General features: G+C 37.9%; 1 protein-coding gene across 1 annotated transcript in view; it reads left to right on the top strand.

The window, feature by feature from the left end:
- ADGRG7 (adhesion G protein-coupled receptor G7) overlaps positions 1 to 20443 on the top strand; it is a 57919-nt gene that overhangs the window by 11255 nt on the left and 26221 nt on the right. Inside the window, exons 3-9 of the mRNA XM_004606820.2 lie at positions 5321 to 5428; positions 6611 to 6715; positions 10386 to 10498; positions 12616 to 12765; positions 14134 to 14234; positions 15452 to 15591; positions 17778 to 17885. Coding sequence (XP_004606877.2) covers positions 5321 to 5428; positions 6611 to 6715; positions 10386 to 10498; positions 12616 to 12765; positions 14134 to 14234; positions 15452 to 15591; positions 17778 to 17885 — 825 coding nt within the window. The remainder of the gene's footprint in view (positions 1 to 5320; positions 5429 to 6610; positions 6716 to 10385; positions 10499 to 12615; positions 12766 to 14133; positions 14235 to 15451; positions 15592 to 17777; positions 17886 to 20443) is intronic.

Raw genomic sequence — 20443 nt, 5'->3', positions numbered from 1 at the left:
AATTCTAAAAGTTCAGCTATATAATATAAACAAGTTATTTACATAGAAACCTTTTCTAACTTAAAACAACCTTTAAGACTTAAAACACAGAGACTTAAAAAATACCATTACCACGTTACTGTATTTTGTAAGTTTTTAGGGAAGTCTGAGTGAGGCTTTGAGCTGGGGAACACAAGGTATTAAGGATATTGACTCTGACCTTGCAGTGTATTCGAGCCAGACCCTGGAAGGTAGCTTTGAGCCTTCCTCCTCCTCTAAACTCTGGTCAGTTTCCTACGGTGTAGGTGTATTAGACACTGCATAACATAAAGCATTTAAGTGACAAATAAACGTCTGTGTACACTAAAAATAAAATGAAACTAATGTTGATTATTACAGAGTAGATAGAATGCTAAGATTCAGTATTATCAACCAGAATACAAATGGCAAATAAACCGTTCAGCGGACATTTGTTGGGTGCTTTCTGTTTATTTGGTAACGTATGAATACCTAGAGGTACAGCCCATGGCTCTTGCTTTAAAGGGAGTCAAAATCATCATTAAAATGATAAGAAATGATGCCTGACTTCCTGCTTAGAAATATATTTAGATTTTATGCTTAGATATTATGCAAAAAATATAAAAGGTAATTCAAATATATGAGACTTTAAAAAAGGGAACCCGGGGCTGGAGTGATAGCAAAGCCGGTAAGGTGTTTGCCTTGCACATGGTCTACCTGGGTTCGATTCCCAGCATCCCATATGGTCCCCTGAGCACTGCCAGGGGTAATTCCTGAGCGCAGAGCCAGGAGTAACCCCTGTGCATTGCCGGGTGTGACCCAAAAAGGAAAAAAAAAAAGAAAAAAAGGAACCCTACATTTTCCTCCTTCTTTGTATTTGATATTTTAGTTGCACTGTTGGGGAAATCACACATATACTTGGTTGTGGTGCTTACACATTTTCAGCTGCGGTGGTCTTGAGGGAGGGGTGTCACACATCAAGCTGTGGTGCTCCGCGTTTGTGGTTGTGGACCTCACTGAGATTTACATACTGCTCACATTTAGCCACCGTGCTTGCTCACATTTCCTGGGATGAGGAAATGTCACATTCTAGTTGAGGTATACAAGTTGTGGCTGTGGTGTTGCCAGAGGCCTCTGTGAGTCACGCCTTTTTCCTTTTTTCCTTTCTTCTTCTTTTTTTTTTTTTATGGTGCTTATACTCGTGGTGCATTCGATATGCCCAAAACAGTAATGATAGGTCTCATTCCCCTGAGCCTGAAGGAGCCTCAATCGTTGGGAAAGAAGAGTAAGGAGACTAGTCGGGCCCATGCTCGGCTCCGGCCGGCCGGGTTTTCGGCCCGGGCGCCCATGCCCCTGCAGAGCCGGTGGATGTGGAACAAGCGGGAACCAGAGACAGCTTTAGGAATTGGGGTTCCAGCAAGTGCCTGCACCCATGTATGGAGACTGTGAATTAAGCCTTTGCCCCACGCCGGCTAACGGAGGAAAGAACCTTCCTTCTTGGTCTCTCTCCCCTCCGGGAGAAGGCGTGGAGTCCGACATTTTGTGGGTCCGTTGAGAAGGTACGAACTTGGTGGCGCGGAAAAAAAAAAAAAAAATGTGTGCTTTGAACTTGAAACAGCCGCGGGATACAGAGCCAGCCCTAGTCGGGCCCGTGCTCGGCTCCGGCCGGCCGGGTTTTCGGCCCGGGCGCCCATGCCCCTGCAGAGCCGGTGGATGTGGAACAAGCGGGAACCAGAGACAGCTTTAGGAATTGGGGTTCCAGCAAGTGCCTGCACCCATGTATGGAGACTGTGAATTAAGCCTTTGCCCCACGCCAGCTAACGGAGGAAATATGTAATTTCTGGCAGAATTTTCCCAGGACTTTATACAGAAATCCAAAAACGCGCGGACGCTGCCGCGTCCGCGCGACTTAACATTTATAATTGTCATCAATGTGAAAGGGTTCCATTTGAACAGGTCAGACTTGGGGGGGAAACTCCAAATAATAACAGTAAGTTTTTGTTGAAATATTGAAGGTTCTTAATGTAACAGCCACCTCTGGACTATGAGCTAAGCAAAAGCCCCACGCTGGCCAACGTGGCGTGGAGTACACCATACTATGAGGCGCAGGAAGGGGGATGAGGGGGAAAAATTAAAAAAAAAAAATGGAAAAGGAAAAAGAGAAAAAAAGAGAGAGAGAGAGAGTTATGTCAACTATAGTGAGTTTTGTGTTGAATTATGGAATGTAATCAAGGTAAAGAAAAAATGAAGTGAAATTCATTAGTTATACAGTAGGGGGTAGGGGGTGGGGGCGGGGGGTAAACTGGGGTTTCTGGTGGTGGAATTTGGGCACTGGTGAAGGGATGGGTGTTTGAATATTGTATAACTGACATATAAACCTGAGAACTTTGTAACTTTCCACATGGTGATTTAATAAAAATTAAAAAAAAAAAGAGTAAGGAGAAGCTGCTAAAATCTCAGGGCTGGGAGGAATAGAGACATTACTGGTGCCCGTTCGAGTAAATTGCCAAACAATGGGATGACAGTGATACAGTGATACAATGATAGATATCTGGCTGCAGTGTGGCTGGACATTGCTTATGGTGAAACGGCTAGCAAACCACAGAGCTTCCAGGCTCCACAGAACAGTGATTCGTGCATATGGGACAACAGGGTTTTGAATTCGTGGCCACATGCTTATAAGGCAGATGCCCCAGACTGTTTCATGATTCCTCTGCATCTTCTGGTTTTCTTTTTTGAGGAGAAATCCCAGATGACAGTCAAAAGAGAAAATACTAAAATGGCAAGTAAGCAAGCTCAACCAGAGCTACAGGCTCAATACCCAAAGCCCCAAGAAACTCCCTTCATAGGAAACGGAGACTAGGGAAGTCATGCTCTCCAGCCCCTAGAAGCTAAAGGAACTCTTCATTGGTTCAGAGAGGTGAGGGTGTGTGTTTGGGGGGGAGGCATGGGGATGGAAGGGGTCACTGCAAATAATAAAACTGGTCTATAAAATGTGAGTCTATATATCTAGAAGTGCATAAAGCTCTATTGGAACCTTATCCTCAAACTAGTGCAAGACACTAATAATTATATCCCAAGTTTATAAAAAAAAAAGTAATCATGAAATTCTCCAGTATACATGTTTTCACAAAAGAACCCATTAAAGTATCTGGAGTGACAAATAATTCTTGGTTATTATAAATAAAAATTCTGCAATTAAGAGCGTAGTGCATCTCTTGAATTTATGTTTTGTATAAAGTTTTTGGGGAAATACCTAGGAGTGGGATAACTATACTGTATGAAATTTCTATTTTTAATTTTTTTGAGGAATCTCCTTATTTACTATCGCAGCTGCACCAATCTATTTTTCAACCAACAGTATCACTTGTCAAAAATATTTTCTTTTCACATCCTAACTCACAGGATGGAGCAATAGTGCAGCAGGTAGGGCGTTCGCCTTGCACGTGGATGACCCGGGTTTGATTCTTCTGCCCCTCTCAGAGAGCCTGGTAAACTACAGAGAGTATCTCGCCCGCATGGCAGAGCCTGGCAAGTTCCCCATGGTATATTTGATATGCCAAAAGCAGTAACAACAAGTCTCACAAAGGAGATGTTACTGGTGCTTACTCGAGCAAATTGATGAGCAACTGGATGATGGTACTACAATGATCCTAACTCACACTTCTTTCTTGTCTTTTGGAGAACAGTCATTCTCACAAGTGCTCTTAGTTGAGACTCTTTAACTTTATTAAGTTTCTCATGGTTGTTCTCAATTTCCCTCTATCAACTCCAAATCTGTGTCTAAGTTTGCCTTCTAGAGACTTGTCATTTTCCTTACAAAATTTCATTTTATAATGAAATTATCAAAAGTTGCCTGAAGACTTTTTTAAATGTGCCTGGATTATGCTTTTATTTTCCTATAGGGGACAGACTTCAGTTTTGAAATTCTTTGTTTCTATAGCACTGAAGGGGAGGGATAGGATGAGGAGGAATTTGAAGGTAGATAAATAGGGTATTAAAGTTCCCAATGCTGTTGTTATTTAGAATAATATATCTCCCTTTAGGTCTGTTAATAGTTACTTTAATAGTTTCAGTCTTTCCATGTTGGATACACATATAGTAATCACGATAATATCTTTCAGATGTATTGTGTTTCATTGTATATTCATCTTTCTCTTATTATCTTTAACATATCAATTGATTTTCAAATTTGAACCAGACTTTAAAACCTAGAATATGGACCAGAGTGATAGCACAGTGGGGTAGGGTGTTTGCCTTGCATGTGGCCAACCTGGGTTCAATCTCCAACACCTCATACGATCCCCCAAGCCCTCCAGGTGAAATTTCTGAGTGAAAGCAGGAGAAAGTCCTGTGCAAGCCAGGTATGGTCCCCAAAATGAAACAAAGACAAACAACCAACCAAAATTCCCTAGAATAAATCTCATTCATGGTATAAAATTATTTTGGTACTGTATAGATTCGGACTGGAGTGATAGCACAGCGGGTAGGGTGTTAGCCTAGCACGAGGCTGACCCAGGTTCGATTTCGCCGTCCCTCTAGGAGAGCCCGGCAAGCTACTGAGAGTATCCTGCCTGCACAGCAGAGCCTGGCAAGCTACCCATGGTGTATTCGATATGCAAAAAACAGTAACAACAAGTCTCACAATGGAGACGTTACTGGTTACTTACTAGTTATGCTTGAGCAAATAGATGGGATGACAGTGGGATCACAGATGGGATGACAGCAATGGGATGACACAAATTTGGGGGTACTAATAATATCTAGTCAGCACTGAAGTCTGATATAGCATCTGCATACTTTTGTTGATAATGTTAGAATAAACATTTCTTTTTTTTTTTATAATTTATTTATTTTTAATTAGAGAATCACCGTGAGGGTACAGTTACAGATTTATACACTTTTGTGCTTATACTTCCCTCATACAAAGTTTGGGAACCCATCCCTTCACCAGTGCCCATTCTCCACCACCAGTAAACCCGGCGTCCCTCCCACCCTCCCCCCTCCCATCTCCCCCCCACCCCACCCTGCCACTGTGGCAGGGCATTTCGTTCTGTTCTCTCTCTCTAATTAGCTGTTGTGGTTTGCAATAAAGGTGTTGAGTGGCCGCTGTGCTCAGTCTCTAGCCCTCATTCAGCCCGCAACTCCCTTCCCCCACAGGGCCTTCAACTACAATGTAGTTGGTGATCGCTAGAATAAACATTTCTTAACAATGGTAATCAAAGTAACAGTTTTGTATCTATAAATTAAAGGGAATAGTCCCAAAAGGAGAAGTTAACCATCTAGTTTTATATGATTCTATACATTTGTTTCCTTTGAACAGCTGCCCCACCAACAAGCAGTCCTATAAACTTATGCAAGAATGGTGGACAATGGAAAAATGGTAGATGCATTTGTCCAGAAGATTGGAAAGGACTAAGATGTACAATTGGTAAGTCACTTAATATAAGCCAGAGTGTAAAGTTTATATGACTTGTTTTAATAAGGAGAGCAGCAAAGTTTCTTGAAGCTTTTCTTGGTAATTATAATAGTCACAAGGGATATAATGATAATAGCTTTAAGATGTGCTAATTAGCTTAATACTAAAAGCTGACTTATTTTCTTTCTGGTGTGTTCAACACACTTTATTTGTCCCCCAACTTTCAAGTGTTTTCAGTTTCTTTCTAAAGCTAAGTTGTTTTTCTTTCTGGTTGCAGTATCTGATTTGAGGCTGGAGTGATAGGATTTTTCTCAGTTCCTTTCAATTAGTGTTATATTGTCACAGCCCATCACAAATGTTACTATTCTAAAAACTTTTATGAAATCAAGTTGTATTTCCCTAAGAAAATTTTTAGATGAATTCTTAAATCTTCTTTCACCCTTCCTTGAAGAGGTATTATTAAATCAGTGGGTTGGCTTCTTCAGTGATATCACAGAATGAAAATTCAGGGTCATTTCTTAATCCACAATGTATTTCCCAGCACTCAGTACACTTCACACTCTGCTCAGATCTAGAAACTTAGAGCTCCCTCCTGTAATTTTTATATACTTACTAGCTACTACTTCTCACATAATAACTGATTTTGATATCTTTAGCTTTGACCCATGTCCTCATGATATTCTTTGCTAGTATATGTTCTGTATCTTTAATTTGAAAGATTTCAACTAACCTAATACTAACCTAATGTGTGTGGAACCACATCTATCAAGTTATGCAAGCTATATATTGTGCACATTTTAATGAAACCTATTTATTATTGCAGAACTTATTCTAATGGTAATAATTTAATCAGATGAAATTTAAAGTATGATGTTCCAGATGGGGCAATCAATCAATTCTATTTCAAATTATACTGAATGGCTATTAAACTTTGATTTTTTTTCTAGTTTTAATATGTATGTATACATACACACAAATTGCTTTGAGTCACCTCCAACTGTGTTTGCATTCTGCTATAGTTTTTCTGCTCAGGGCTAGCTCTAAGTGGTGCTTTGGGGCTGCAGTGCTGGGGCTAGAACCTAGGACTTCCACATGCAAAACGTGGAAACGCTCAAATGTTGAGCATCTCTGCAATCCAGGTTTGAATGTTAAAGAATTAATTTATCATAAAAATAATTTTTCTTTCCATTACAGTTAATTTCTGTGAAGGTGGCACCAGTGGTGGATTTACTTTTGGCAAAATTCCAGTGGGAAGATACGGTTCTTCCTTAGAAATATGTGGAGAAGACACTGCAAATGGTATGTATTTTTTCAAGCATCTCCATTCAGGCACACAAATGTGCTGGGTCAAACTTCTCATTCCTCCTACCAGTACTACGGTCCAGAATAGGCATCAGAGAAGTTTTGTGGGAGGGTTTGGCTCCCTTTCATGATGCCTGTGTTCAAAAACATTGATTTGAAAATAAGTTATGAATATCTATGTTTATTGCAGTATTGCTTGAAATAACCTACGACTGGGAAAAAACCCAAGTACCCTATGACAGAAGAATGAATCGTGAGGCTATACACAATGTACTACTACTCAGCTATAGAAAAAAAAGATAAAGTCAGTTTTCTCTTCAAGCACCTGTTCTCCCCTGAACATGTGTCTCACTTGCTTGCCTGAATATTTCTTTGCTTGCTTTTTTTCTGCTTGGACAAATCTGTGCTCTCTCTTGAACACACACTTCTCCCTTCCTTTCCCCTCACATCTTTCTAAATAAGTTTCAATCAAAACTGTCTTGTTTCACCAAAATAAATAAATAAAGTCTTGCTTTTTACTAGACAATGATGACAGAACTTACTGGTATCATGTTATCATGTAAGGCGACCAAGTTAAAAGAAAACAAGTGTCAGGTGATTCACAAAGAATTACAAAGCCATTAAACCCTGAAAGAGACAATGTGCAAAGAGATAACAAATCCTTCAACTTTGACAACAGAACTCAGCTACCTGAAGTGCATAGGCAGGAGCAGAAATGAAGGTTTCTTATAGACTGTGGAAGAGGGTTACTGGGATTTCAGTGGTGCGTGTGATGATGTAAATTGTGCCCCTGAAACAAACCTTTATACTCTTGAAACAAATTTATAAATTAGAATAAAAATGAAACAAAAACAAATTGGGGGGGAGGACTTAGAAAGCTAGCACAGGGGTTAAGGCACATGCATGTGCCTTTCATACAGCTGACCCTAATTCGATTTCTGGTGCCACATTGTCCTCAAGCATTTCCAGGTACAGCTTGGGATGCCCCTGAGCACTGCTCAGGTGTTCAAGTCGTCCACAACATGACAGGAGCCAAGCCAAACACATTCTTGGGTCCTAGAATTAAACTCTTAGGCAGACTGATCATGAACCGGGGCCAGAGAGATAGAGTAACAGGTATGAGTGTCTAACATTCATCTCCAGCACTGCATATGGTCTTCTAACCACCACCATGAGTAATCCCCGAGCACAGAGTCAGGAGTAAGCCCTAAGCACTGCTGGGTGTGGCCAAAAATAAACAACAACAACAAAAAATTCAGGAGTGGTCCTTGGGAGGTCATTGCTTTGGAGGACCCCAAACCATACAGAATTCTTATTTTCCTAAAATCTAAAATAGGGAGCAATTCAAGTCCTTTGAATCCCTCTTCAACTGATTTATTTTTCTAGCTTAATTTTAGTCTGGATTTCAATCAGATTAACATCTATATTTGAGTTATACAATTCATATCTATTTTATAGACTGGTTAGACTTAGATTTATGTTATATATGCTTTATGAGCACAATTAAATCTGTTCAAGTTTGTTGTCCTTTTTCTCCTTAAAATTTTCTATTTCTAATCTGTTCCCCATTTATATATACATTTTTATGGTTTACTTGATTTTAGGTCTACGTTCAGTATCTTATGAGTCCTTAGAAATTATTAGATCACTAACAAATTTGCTTTTTGTTTTTCATTAAGAACTATATCTAATCATTTAATTGTATATAACAAAATAGCCACAATACAATTTAATAACTTTGAGTAAATATATTTATACTTAAAGATAATATAAAGGATAACATTCATTTGAAATAAGGCCACTTTAGAATTCTATATGTCTGTTGAAATTTTCATTCTATTAAAGATGGAGTCATCACATGAGAAGGCTTTAACTTTATATTTTAAGCATTGTAGGAGCAATCACTGATTTTAGTGTTTCTAATGTCTTCTCAAGAAATAACTGCCCAAAAAAAAAAAAAAAAAAGAAATAACTGCCCAAAGATGGTCCTATAGGAAGTTTATGTTATGATCAGTTATTTTTATAATAACAGCAGGAGGTGGTTTTATTAGCAGCCTCTTAATTAATGTTCATAAAAACACACTGCAGTTGGGAGACTTAAATAATAATCTCAGGAAATAAGCCTAGTGATTGAACATATTTTGATTGTGAACCAAGCACACATTAATTAGATTCTACAATGTAATAGAACTCTTTACCTTTCAGTTGCTATCCCTATTTGGATAAAGAAATGAAAGTCAATATGGAAATGAAGGTCAATTTATCATTTCAATATCAAGTACAAATTAAAAAATGTTTTTATCTCTCAACTTGTATGTCATCGGCACATTAAATTGAAGCCCTTATATTCTTAATTGTTAGAAAGTCACTTTTGCAGTTTTTTTTTTAAAAGTAAGGTAACAGTCTACTGGCGTTTTGGGTTCTAGACTAAAAAACCCAAAATAAGGGGCTAGGGAGACAGCTTAAAGGGCTGGCATGCATGCTTTGCATATGCTAGGCTCCAATTTTAGTTTCTGGCACCAAATGACCCTGCCACATAGCTAGGTATGATCTTAGTGGCTCCTCAAGCACCAGAGAGGTGACCCTACGGGGTCTCAGCACCACTGGGTCCAAACAGTATCAACTACATCAATGACCTGAGCACTGAACAATAACACTTGCAGTCAGACTGGGTGTAGCTGAGATTAGCCCTCAAGCCCCTGAGCACTGTGTGGTAGTTCCAGCCAGACCTTCAAACACAAAAATAGAATAAAGACAGTGGTTTGTGCTATAATGTTCTTGGAGTAGCTGTCTAAATAATTTTTCACTGTGGTTTATCAAATCAACCCACATTTAGTGGTTTAGTAGTATCTGTTTATCATAGTTCTGTAGGTAGATGGTGACAGCTGGACTTTGCTGGAGTGTCCAGGATGATCTCACATACACAGAACATTGGTATTAGCTATTGGCTAGATGGTCTCATTTCTTTCTCACCAGGGTCTCATTCTTCTGAAAGTGAATCCTGCTTCCTTCTATGTCTTGGGACAGCATTAGAAGAGAGTGAAGACCAAAGCTTCATTGCTCTTTAGGTGTAGGTCTTTGAACTCACAATGTCATTTCTATTACCCTTGGTTTGTCTACACACGTTATGAGGCCAGTCTAGAATTTTTTAAATGGAAAAATAGACTCCACCTCTTTAAAAAGCATTTTTTTTTAATGAAAAGAGCTATGATTTACAATACTGTTAATGATAGGATTTCATGTATTCAAAGTACCAACACCATACCCTCCACCAGAGCGTCTGTTTGCCTCCACCAGGATCCCGGGTCCCCTCCTAGTTATCCTCCACCCTTTTTATTGGTAAGTTTAGTTTGGTAAGTCAGTTCTCAGGTTCTGTCGTTTTACTACTTGTTATTCCCACACTATGTTTCTTTATATCTCACATATGAGAGAGGCCATTTTGTATCTGACCCTCTCTCCTTCACGTTGACTTCATTAGCATGATACCTTCCAGTTCCATCAAAGTCACTGTAAAATTGCTTGCCTTTCTTTTTTTTCTTAGAGTTGAGTTAGACCACCTCTTGATAGGAGGAATTGCAAGAAGATGTTGCAAAGGAGCCTGCATATGGGAGCAGTTGGTTTCTGTGACTTATTTTGCAAACACTCTTTTTTTTTTTTTTAATTGAAGCGGGCAAACCAATGGCAACTGCCTTGTGCGTCCGGGATGAAAATGGAAACATAGCATTGCAAAATGTGACCCTTGGAAAATGCAATGAAACTCTGAAAGACCTGGAAACTCAGGTATTTCATAGTACCCGTCTGATGGGCAACTGGAAGAAGTTCAGACTCTGTATAAAGACATCCTTCTTCAATGCTTTATGTTTAAATTCATGTTTCCTACAACTCTCAGATTAGATATGTAAAACTCTAGTAATGAAAATCATCCTGCTTTTTTTGAAGTTAAAATCGGCAAAACAGGACATTTTTTGGCAAATTGCAGCAAATGGTACTCACAGTTTGAATGCGAGCACATTTTAAATGACCTTATCTTTTCATACCAATGAAGTTTAGATTGAATATAGAATCCATGAAATTTGATGCCAAAAGGTATTGTTATGGCATATTTCATCAGCATAAAGAGAAAACCTATGACTCAAAACTCTTCTAGGCAGGAAACATTAGAACCTGATGTTGATGAAACTCCGTCACCTTGTGCTGTCCTCAGAGCTGTATCAGTGAGTAGGGAAAATGGGAAGTGTACCTCACTAGATACTTTTCATGCAGGCTAAATAATACTAAGTATATGCCTGTATATGGAAGTGCTCAGAACTGGAGTTAAGGAGGAAGAAGAGGAACCTTAACTTTATGGGGTCCCTCTGGTTGACAGGCATGTTTCACGAGGTATCTAGTTTTAGTCTTTATAGAAGCTCTGTGAGTTAGAAGTTATTTCCATATTATACATAAGCATAGATAATCACACTTAATAAATATTGATCACCTTTTATATGCCAAATACCGCAACAAACTTCTTATATGTAGCATCTTAATACATTTAATTCAAGTAACAGCTATATAATAGGTGCTAATGTACTTATTTTATGTATAAGAAAGCATTGACTCCTGGAGGTACTGTGTTTTGCACAGTAAACCATGGTCATTTTTAAATTAGGCAAACTTTAAGGAAGCTCATAAAACTTTCAAGACTTTAAAGAATAGAAATGCTAAACTCTCGTCTACGGCCATACCACCCTGAACACAGCCAATCTCATCTGATCTCGGAAGCTAAGCAGGGTCGAGCCTGGGTAGTACTTGGATGGGAGAAATGCTAAACTCTCAGGGTTTTGTGCATTTTAAATATGTTAACTCATATAGAACATGTCACAAAGTGCGTAACATTTAGCTGGGACCTGGCTATTGAACAACAGCATTATATTTTCCTGTTCACTGCTTGGATGTTGCTCCCAATTCCTTCCCCAGTGTAAACAGTCATGGAACTTGGTTTGATTTTTCAGAAGATACTACCATCTAGTGAAATGAAGCTTCATGTAGGGGCATAGACATATTGAAACCAACTTTACTAAAAATAATATGGATTAATATCCTCTACCCTTTCAAAATCCAATACGCCATCATGCTACACTAGCACACGACAGAGACGAATGGAGACATTACTGGTGCCCGCTCGAGCAAATCGATGAACAATGGGATGACAGTGAGACAGTGTAGCACTGTTGGTTATCAATTTGCTTGAGTGGGCGCCAGTAACATCTTCATTTTGAGACTTGTTACTGTTTTTGGCATATTGAATACGCCATGGGTAGCTTGCCAGCTCTGCTGTAAGGGGATACAGTGATACCCTTTCAATACCATTAGGTACCATTAGAGCCCAGGGCCAACTGGTACCTAGAGGGGTTATCTAAATTAGTGACTGACCAAACTATCTGTGTTAAAAATCCAGGTTTTTAAGAAACATTTTAACTCATTACAGACCAATGATTTTATAAATTATAATAAAATTCATTTCCAGGAAAATAAAATAAAAATAATTATAAATTTAGTTTTTATGACTTATTAGTTTAAGTAGCAGAGAACTGGTTTTTAAGTTTCTGAGCCATGTACTCTTGGTTCCTGTGCTTCTCTGTAGAAAGCCTTGCTTCTCACACTTGAGTAGTTCTGATTTGTAAGGCAGCCCGGCATAGTTAATCCTACCAATTAGCAAAGATCAAGAAAACTGTTGTTCTCTGTCTTTCATCCTTATTGCAAAGAAGGAAGCAAACATTTTAAAAAAACAAACATGTAAATATGATAGTCAAGAGAATAAGGATCGACTAAATTCCAGTCTACATGCAAACAAATCTTTACCACGTTTATTCATAGTCTAAGAGGATTATTTGTGTGTGTGTGTGCTTTTTAAACAGATTGTCAACATCTCAACAAATTCTGATACTATTTCGAGAGATGCACAGATTTTAACACATAATTCTAGTGCTTTAACGGCTGAGAATATCTCTTCTGCTGCTAATGTGGTTGGACAGATCCTCAACTCATCCAGAGAGGCAACACCTGAGGTAAAACTCACAAGATTTGGTAAAAGGCAAGGGAGAAAAAAAAGAAAGAAAAGCCCCACAAACTCAGCTCTATATTTCATAATATGCACCTGGAAAAATTTAAGGTTCTTAAAATTATCTTTTGAAAACTACTTATTAGTGGTCTAAGAAATATTTATTGTGATCAATAAATAAAAACAAGTTTCTTGTCCAAATATTCTTTCATTATGTAGACATTTCTGGGATAGAATGAACAAACCCATTTCACTTTATTAATAAATTTCCCAAGTCATTTTTACTTTTCACATCAGTGTCCTTATTCAATTTCATATAATTAGTTTCTAAGGACCTCATTTGGAAACTCATATTTTATACTGTGATTCCTTCTAGCAAGCATATTTGCATTTTGGTTTATCTTTTCAAAAACTGTAAGTTTAGTTCACATTGCTGATATCATAACCTATTAAACTCTGATACCTTTAAATTACACTAAACAAAAGTGTAAGCAACATAGCCAGGTGACAACCCTTAGTCATCACAACAACATCTACTACAACAATTAATAGAAGAAATGGGTGGGGAATTTGAAGCAGCAGCAAAAATACAGAAAACATTTCATAATTGTATAGTTTGGGTAACTGATCAATCAGTATTATCAACCACTCATGAAATAAGCCACTGTCTCATTGTACAAGATTACAACATAATCTGAAGACATTGATCCTTTCTTCTATTTCCTTTAAATATCTTACTTCAATATATTTATCTATGTTACTTTATATTCTTTGGAAAGTAATTGAGACTCAAGGAACAAGTTAGTAAAGAGAAAAAGAATGACTACCAAGACTAATGACTACCACAGAATCTGTGGAAGGATTCGTTATTAAAGAAGTTAAGAATATCCCAAACAAAGACAGTTTAACAGTCACCAAACACCAAAAGATCTTTGCTGCAGTGCTAATATTTTAACAGTAAACAAATTAGAAATATTTTTAATAATCTTAATGTTTATAATAGATATAATTAATAAATCATACTAAATATTGGGGTTATAATATTTCAATGATCAGAGCCCTAAACTTCTATTTCTTTCTGCTTCTGTGTCCAAGAATCTATTTTTGTGTTCTTTGGGGGTCTGAGGGGGAGTGAAAATCCTATGGGCAAATCTTGCTATGAGATCAAATTCAAAGTCCTAAGTTTTTCAATGGTCTCAGTTTGTATTTTCATTGCACTTTATCCTTTTTCCTCTTTGCCATCTTATGTATATAAAAACCAAGTCTTTATTTTGAAAAACACCTGTCTCTAAATTGCCGTATCAATACCATAAAATTATAGTAATGACAATGATGACCTGTGTCTTTTATGGTGACAGGGCCTTCTTCATTGCAGGCAAAAGTAACTGCTGTCACAACAGTGAGTCAACTTCTAGATGCCAGTGAAGAAGTTTTTCAACAGGCTACTGCTGCTGGTAATGAAAATACCTTTTCAACGTGAGTACAATCCAATTTGGAAAGAAACCTGACAAAGACTCTTTACTTTTCTAGGTTAAAAGCATTAACAGAAATAGTACAGTGGGCATGGCACATAGAAAGACCCCATGAAGTTAAGTTCTCTCTTTTTCCTACTTAACTCCAGTTTTTCTGATGGAATGATTATACATTTTTAAAGTATAATTGTGGAATTCAATAATTATGTTCTTAGCAGATTGGAGGTTACATGTTCCTTTTACTGAAAACAGCCCTGGAGTATGATTTCTGTAAGTGGGGAGTGTATAGCAAATTGCTGAAATTAATAAAATAGTGTTTTGGAAGAAAAAGATTTGAAACAGAGAAACTAACTTTAATGTTCCATATGAATTATTATCAGACCCTCTTTATAACAGCAATCTTTATTTTGCAACGTCTTTCATTTCACTTAGGGAATAAAAACATTTTCTAGTGGCATAAATAAAATTAAATGGGGAATAATAACATTCAAATGAAATCTGTTCACTTCTGGAAAACCTGATCAAGCCAATTATCTGAGCTCTAGAAATTTAGTTTATGTCAAGTTCAGAAACAGTGTAAACATTTCCTATAGTAAACCAGATTTACCCCACTCTTCCCATATTCCATCTAACCTATCTTCAAGTTTACCCAAAGTGAAAAGCTCATAGTGAAAATCTGCAATGTTGAGTTAATAGTTGAGGCAATGCATGTAGGACTCATCTCTGCCTTCATTTCACGCGCACTGTCACCTCAGGAGCTAACAACTTGTGAGAGATGCTTTGGACACCAGAAGTTTTGTTGCAGAAAGTGTGTTGAATAAGTGAAACCTTACTTATAACACTGGAAAAACAAGATGCACACAGTCTTGTTACAGTTAGCAACACCATCCATCCTTCTTTGTGAAGAGTAGCATAGTAACAACTATTTCTATTGGGAAACACCTGTCATTCTTGAATCCCATCTTTCTGTATCTGTGTTTGAGGGACTTTTCAGTGGAGATAATTTTCCAGAACTAAATTAAGATATAAATAAATACATGTGTGTGTGTATACACACATACACAAGAAAGACTGTAAAGAAAATTATTTTTAAGTGATTGTGCCACGGTTGTTGGGATTGCATGAGTTTTGTGGCCACACATTTTTACCAAGAATGTAGGAGAAAACACACATATTTGATCTTATGACTAATCTAGATTATTATGTTTTCTTTTTTTCCAGGTTGATTAAGGAAATGGAGAAATATTCCGTGTCTTTGAATAATGGCTCAGTGGTGCAGCCTAATGTAGCAGTACAATCTGTTACTTTCTCTTCAGAAGATAGTCAGAGTTCTACAGATGTTCGCTTCTCTGTAAAGAAAGGTGGGCTGTTTATCTTGTATATTTGTATTAGCAGAGACCATTTAGTTAACAAATTATAAGTAGTTCTCTTCTTAAAACCACAGACTTTTTTTTTTTTAGCTTTTTATTGAATCACTGCCAGATAGGGCATTACAAAATTGTTCATGACTGTGTTTCAGTCACACAATGTTCCAACACCCATCCCTCCACCAGTGAAATTTCCCAGCCCCAGTGTCCCCAGTTCCCCTCTTATCTCTTCCCCATTCATCTCTCAGTGAATATGAAACCTCGGAGCTTTCTCGCCGCCTATGTTTGGTGATCTTGGGCCGCTTCCCCCACCTGGGACAGCCAATGGCAATGGGCAGACGAAGGAGGAAACGAGGGCCAGGATGGTTGGTGATCAGTTGCAGTTTATTCCAATCTCGTCTCTATTCTCCTTTGATTCTCCCCACAATTCTCCTTGATCCTCTTCCCGATTCTCCTGGATTCTCTCTTTGGATTCTCTCCTCCTTGCCCCTTTACAGCCTTAGTTATATCTCCAAATCATGAAGGATTGGGGTAGCAATTATATATAGGTGTGGGCACACAATCAACAGATGTAAAGTCCTTCCCTCAGGGGAAATTCTTCTAGGACAAATTCTCATCCAGCAAGATGACCCGCCTAAGGGCGAAATATCGTCTAGGGGTGCGTTTCTTGTTTCCTTAGTCCAATAACCATTTAAACATTTATCTTAATTCTACTCCTTTATAATCACTGTAGCACTATCATCCCATTGCTCATCAATTTGCTTGAGTGGGCACCAGTAACGTCTCCATTGTGAGGTTTGTTGTTACTGTTTTTGGCATATTGAATACACCACGGGTACTTTGCCGGGCTCTGCCATGTGGGCGGGATACTCTCAGTAGCTTGCTGGGCTCTCTGAGAGGGGCAGAAGAAATCGAACCCAGGTCAGCCGTGTGCAAGGCAAATGCCCTACCTGCTGTACTATCGCTCCAGCCCTACTTTTTAATAGTACTAGTTATTTTGATATGGACACAGTAAGAGATGCATTAAGCTTATAGGATGGCTGTCCTGGGCACATCTCGCTGTAGATCTCAGACTACAGTGCTCAGGCCAGATTAGTCTTTCCTAACCCCAGCAGAGTCCTAATCTTGTTAATTTTGGATCATGACAGAATTTGTCCATGTATGTGCCCTTAACTTATAGTTAAGTATTATGAAGCATGGCCTGGCCCATTTCAATACAAAGGTAGCTCACCACTTACCCTGCGTCCATCCAGTCCCTCATTAGGACCCTGCTTTTGGGGTGCTAGGAACTAAGGGCAATTGAAGCTTAAGTCAAGAACACAGATGCCCAGGAGTGAATATTATTTGTAGTCATTTAGCTCCCAAGTTACAAAAGCATAGCATTAACTGTCTTCCTGAGTCTATACAAAAAGGACATTGCTCTAAAGTAACTATGCAAAGGACATAAGGAGAAGAGAAAAGCAATATTTCACTTACAAATGCAAATCCAGAGTCCTTCAAAGGATCTGATCTTACAAGTCAACAGAGTCTTGTTTGGAAATAAAGTTAATTGACCAGTTGGGGAAGCAGAGCACAAAGAAGATAAACACAGAGAAATGGGAGTGCTTCGGGAGTACTGTGGTGGGTATAACCCAATAAACCTAATATCCCTGTGGCAAGGGAGAAAGGACAGACCAATATTAAACCTAAAATGTTTAGAGCTATATTCCAATAAACGTAGAGAAATGGTTGTGTCTGGGAAGCACTGAGACGGGTCTAACCCAATAATTCTAAGCTCCCTTCGGCCACGGAGAAAGGATAAACCAATGATATCCTATACCCCTTCCCTAGCCTGCCTCTGTGGCAAGCACCTCTCTTCTCTCTCTTTTTTTCTTTTTCTCTCTCTCTCATTATAGACATTATGGTTTGCAGTACAGCTGCTGAAAGGTTGTCATGTATGTTTTCAGCATTTAAAAACAGCAGACTTTTATGGAACAGAGAGATAGTAGAGCGAGTAGGACTCTTGCCTTGCACATGGCCTATTTAGACTTGATCCTCAGCATTCCGTATAGTCCCCTGAGCACTCCCAAGACTGATTCCTGAATGCAGAGCCAGGAATAACCCCTGAGCAACACTGGCTGTGGCCCAAAAAAACAAGGGGATAAAAGGGGAGACTAAAAATTCTACTCTTCCCCTTCCAGGATCTAGTGATTCTCTTCTTTCTGGTTCCACCTTTATTGAAACAGACATAAGCGACCTTAATCCAGATGCACAGACGGAACTTCAAGTTTTGCTCCAATCCACAAACAGTAAGTTTCAAACTTTGTCATATCAGAAAATGTCTTCACATACAAATGTACTCAAATTCATGGAGTTAGTAACTTGAAATAAACCAAGGATTTAAACTGTTTAAGTCCTTAGTTTCTCAGTCAATAATTTGTGTTTGAATATGTTTGAGCTCTGAGAGATTATGGCAGTCTCAACTCTACTATTCCAGTTCATAGAGATGATTTCTTCCCTATTCTTTTCAGAAAAACTTTGCAGAATATCAAAATGAAATGTCCTGACCATCAATACAAGTCTATTTTATAATAAAAAGCTAGTAATATGGTTCAGATTTTTAGAAAAGTGATATTAAATTAACATTGGTTTGTACTATTAAATAGCTTTGCAGTTCATATCATACTGAACATACAATTAAAAGTAAGTCTTATGATCTTATGAGTGAAATTTTCTCCATTAGACAATAAAAATTGGTTTTAGCCATGGGAGGTATTGAGGGATCTCTTGGGGGTTAGGTGAAAGTGTGTGTGAGGGCAGAATGGAATTTATTTAAGAACAGAGGTGCAGGATTTAGGCACTTTAATGGTAATGTTAGTGCACACACTTTGATGTCAAAAGCATAAATATTAAACTATTTCAAACAATGCTGTCTCGGTAATAATAATAAAAAACTAAGTCTTAATAGCTGGCTGTACCGGGTGAGGGAATGCAATGTTTGAAAGAGGGGATACTTAGATCATGCTTGGCGCCAGAGTATAGAGAGGAGATGGGAAGAAAAGGAAACAATTGAGGTGGGGGAGAATAGGAAGCAATTGGAAGCACTCCTCGACACCTTTCTTTTTCTTTTTTCTTTTTTTTTTTTTTCATTTTTGGGTCACACCTGGCGATTCACAGGGGTTACTCCTGACTCTGCACTCAGGAATCACTCCTGGTGGTGCTCAAGGGACCATATGGGAAGCTGGGAACTGAACTCAGGTCAGCCGTGTGCAAGGCAAATGCCCTACCCGCTGTGCTATCACTCCAGCCCCCTCATTCTTTTACTTTTGTGTAGAACTTCTTTCAACACATACTATAAGTAGTTGTGGTGGTGAAATCCATTAGTTTTATGATTTGTTTATTTGGGAAAGACTTCACTTTCCACTTTATTTCTTTTCATGCTATATGGTGCTGGGATTGAAGCCAGGACCTCCTATATGTGAAATATATGCTTTACCACTGAGCAATATCCCAGCCTTTATTATAGCATAGTGATAGTTTTTTTCTTGGTAGGCTATCTCAATTGAGAGTTTTTAAAAGTGTTTTGAATATATCACTTCATTTTCTCCAATTATGTACAGTGTCTGCTGATAAATTTGTTGCATTCATAAGTTACATGTTTTTCTCCATAGTAATATATATTTCTTTTTTTATATCAGTTTTACTGTCATGTGCCTTTGTGTAGGTCTCTTTTTACATAGACTATCTTGATTGACTTGTATGATTACTTCTTTCCCTAAGTTTGAGAAGTTCCTATTATTTATTTAAATAATATCTCTTATCATTTTCTCCTCTCCTTTTTTTTCTGGGATTCTCATTATCCATATACTTTCCTAATAGTATCTGATAATTCTTACAGAGTTTCTTCATTTATTTGAAATTTTTTTTCTCTGTCCCCTACCACCTATAGATTTCTGTCTTCAAATATATTATTTTTCTGTAACATCTGTAGATGTTACAGAAAAGTACTTATATGATTTACATATAAGTTTTATATTTACATATAAAATACTTATATAATTCAAATGTATTATTTTTCTGTAACATCTGTAGATGTAACAGAAAAATACTTATATGATTTACATATAAGTTTTATATTTACATATAAAATACTTATATGATTTACATATAAGTTTTTTTTTAAATCTTAATATTTAGGATCTCTACGTGGGCTTTTTAAAAAAACCTCAATCTTTTTTAAAGACTACTCTTTCTGCTCCTTCATTTCTTTTCCAAAACTATAAAGTTGTCTTCTATGTTTTATTGTCTGATAGAGGTTTTGAGTAGTATGATTTTAAGTTACAAAATTCTGTATCTTTAGGTGTTATTTCTGAAACGTATCATTCTCTTATGTCATTGTATGCTGATATTTCTATTTTGTTGGTCTGCCTCTGCTTGCATGTTATCTAATGGGTACATTCCTTTTCCTGCCAGCAGATGGTGCTATGGCTTTAGGTATGTGTTTTTTTTTTTTTTTGGTTTAGGTTTTGTTTTTTTTCCCCGCATTTTTTTAAATGAATCACCGTGAAGTACAGTTACAGACTTACAAACTTTCGTGCTTACTTTTTAGTCATACAATGATGAGTACCCATCCCTCCACCAGTACCCATTCTCCACCACCAATGGACCCAATATCCCTCCCACCATCCCCACCCCTATGGCTTTAGTTTTAATTTTGATTTTTTCCTCCTCTCCCAACTGTGTCTCCGATGAAAGGGCCTAGGAAAGGGCAACCAAGAAGGAAAGCAGGTGAGGGGAAGGGCATTGGTGGCACCCCCAGTGCAAAATCACTTTGCTCTCCTTTTTTCCCTGGTCAATCTATAAAAAA

Source organism: Sorex araneus, chromosome 2, assembly GCF_027595985.1.
Source record: "Sorex araneus isolate mSorAra2 chromosome 2, mSorAra2.pri, whole genome shotgun sequence".
Lineage (NCBI taxonomy): Eukaryota > Metazoa > Chordata > Mammalia > Eulipotyphla > Soricidae > Sorex > Sorex araneus.
The sequence above is the reverse complement of the archived record's forward strand: the minus strand, read 5'-3'. Positions and strand labels throughout refer to the sequence as shown.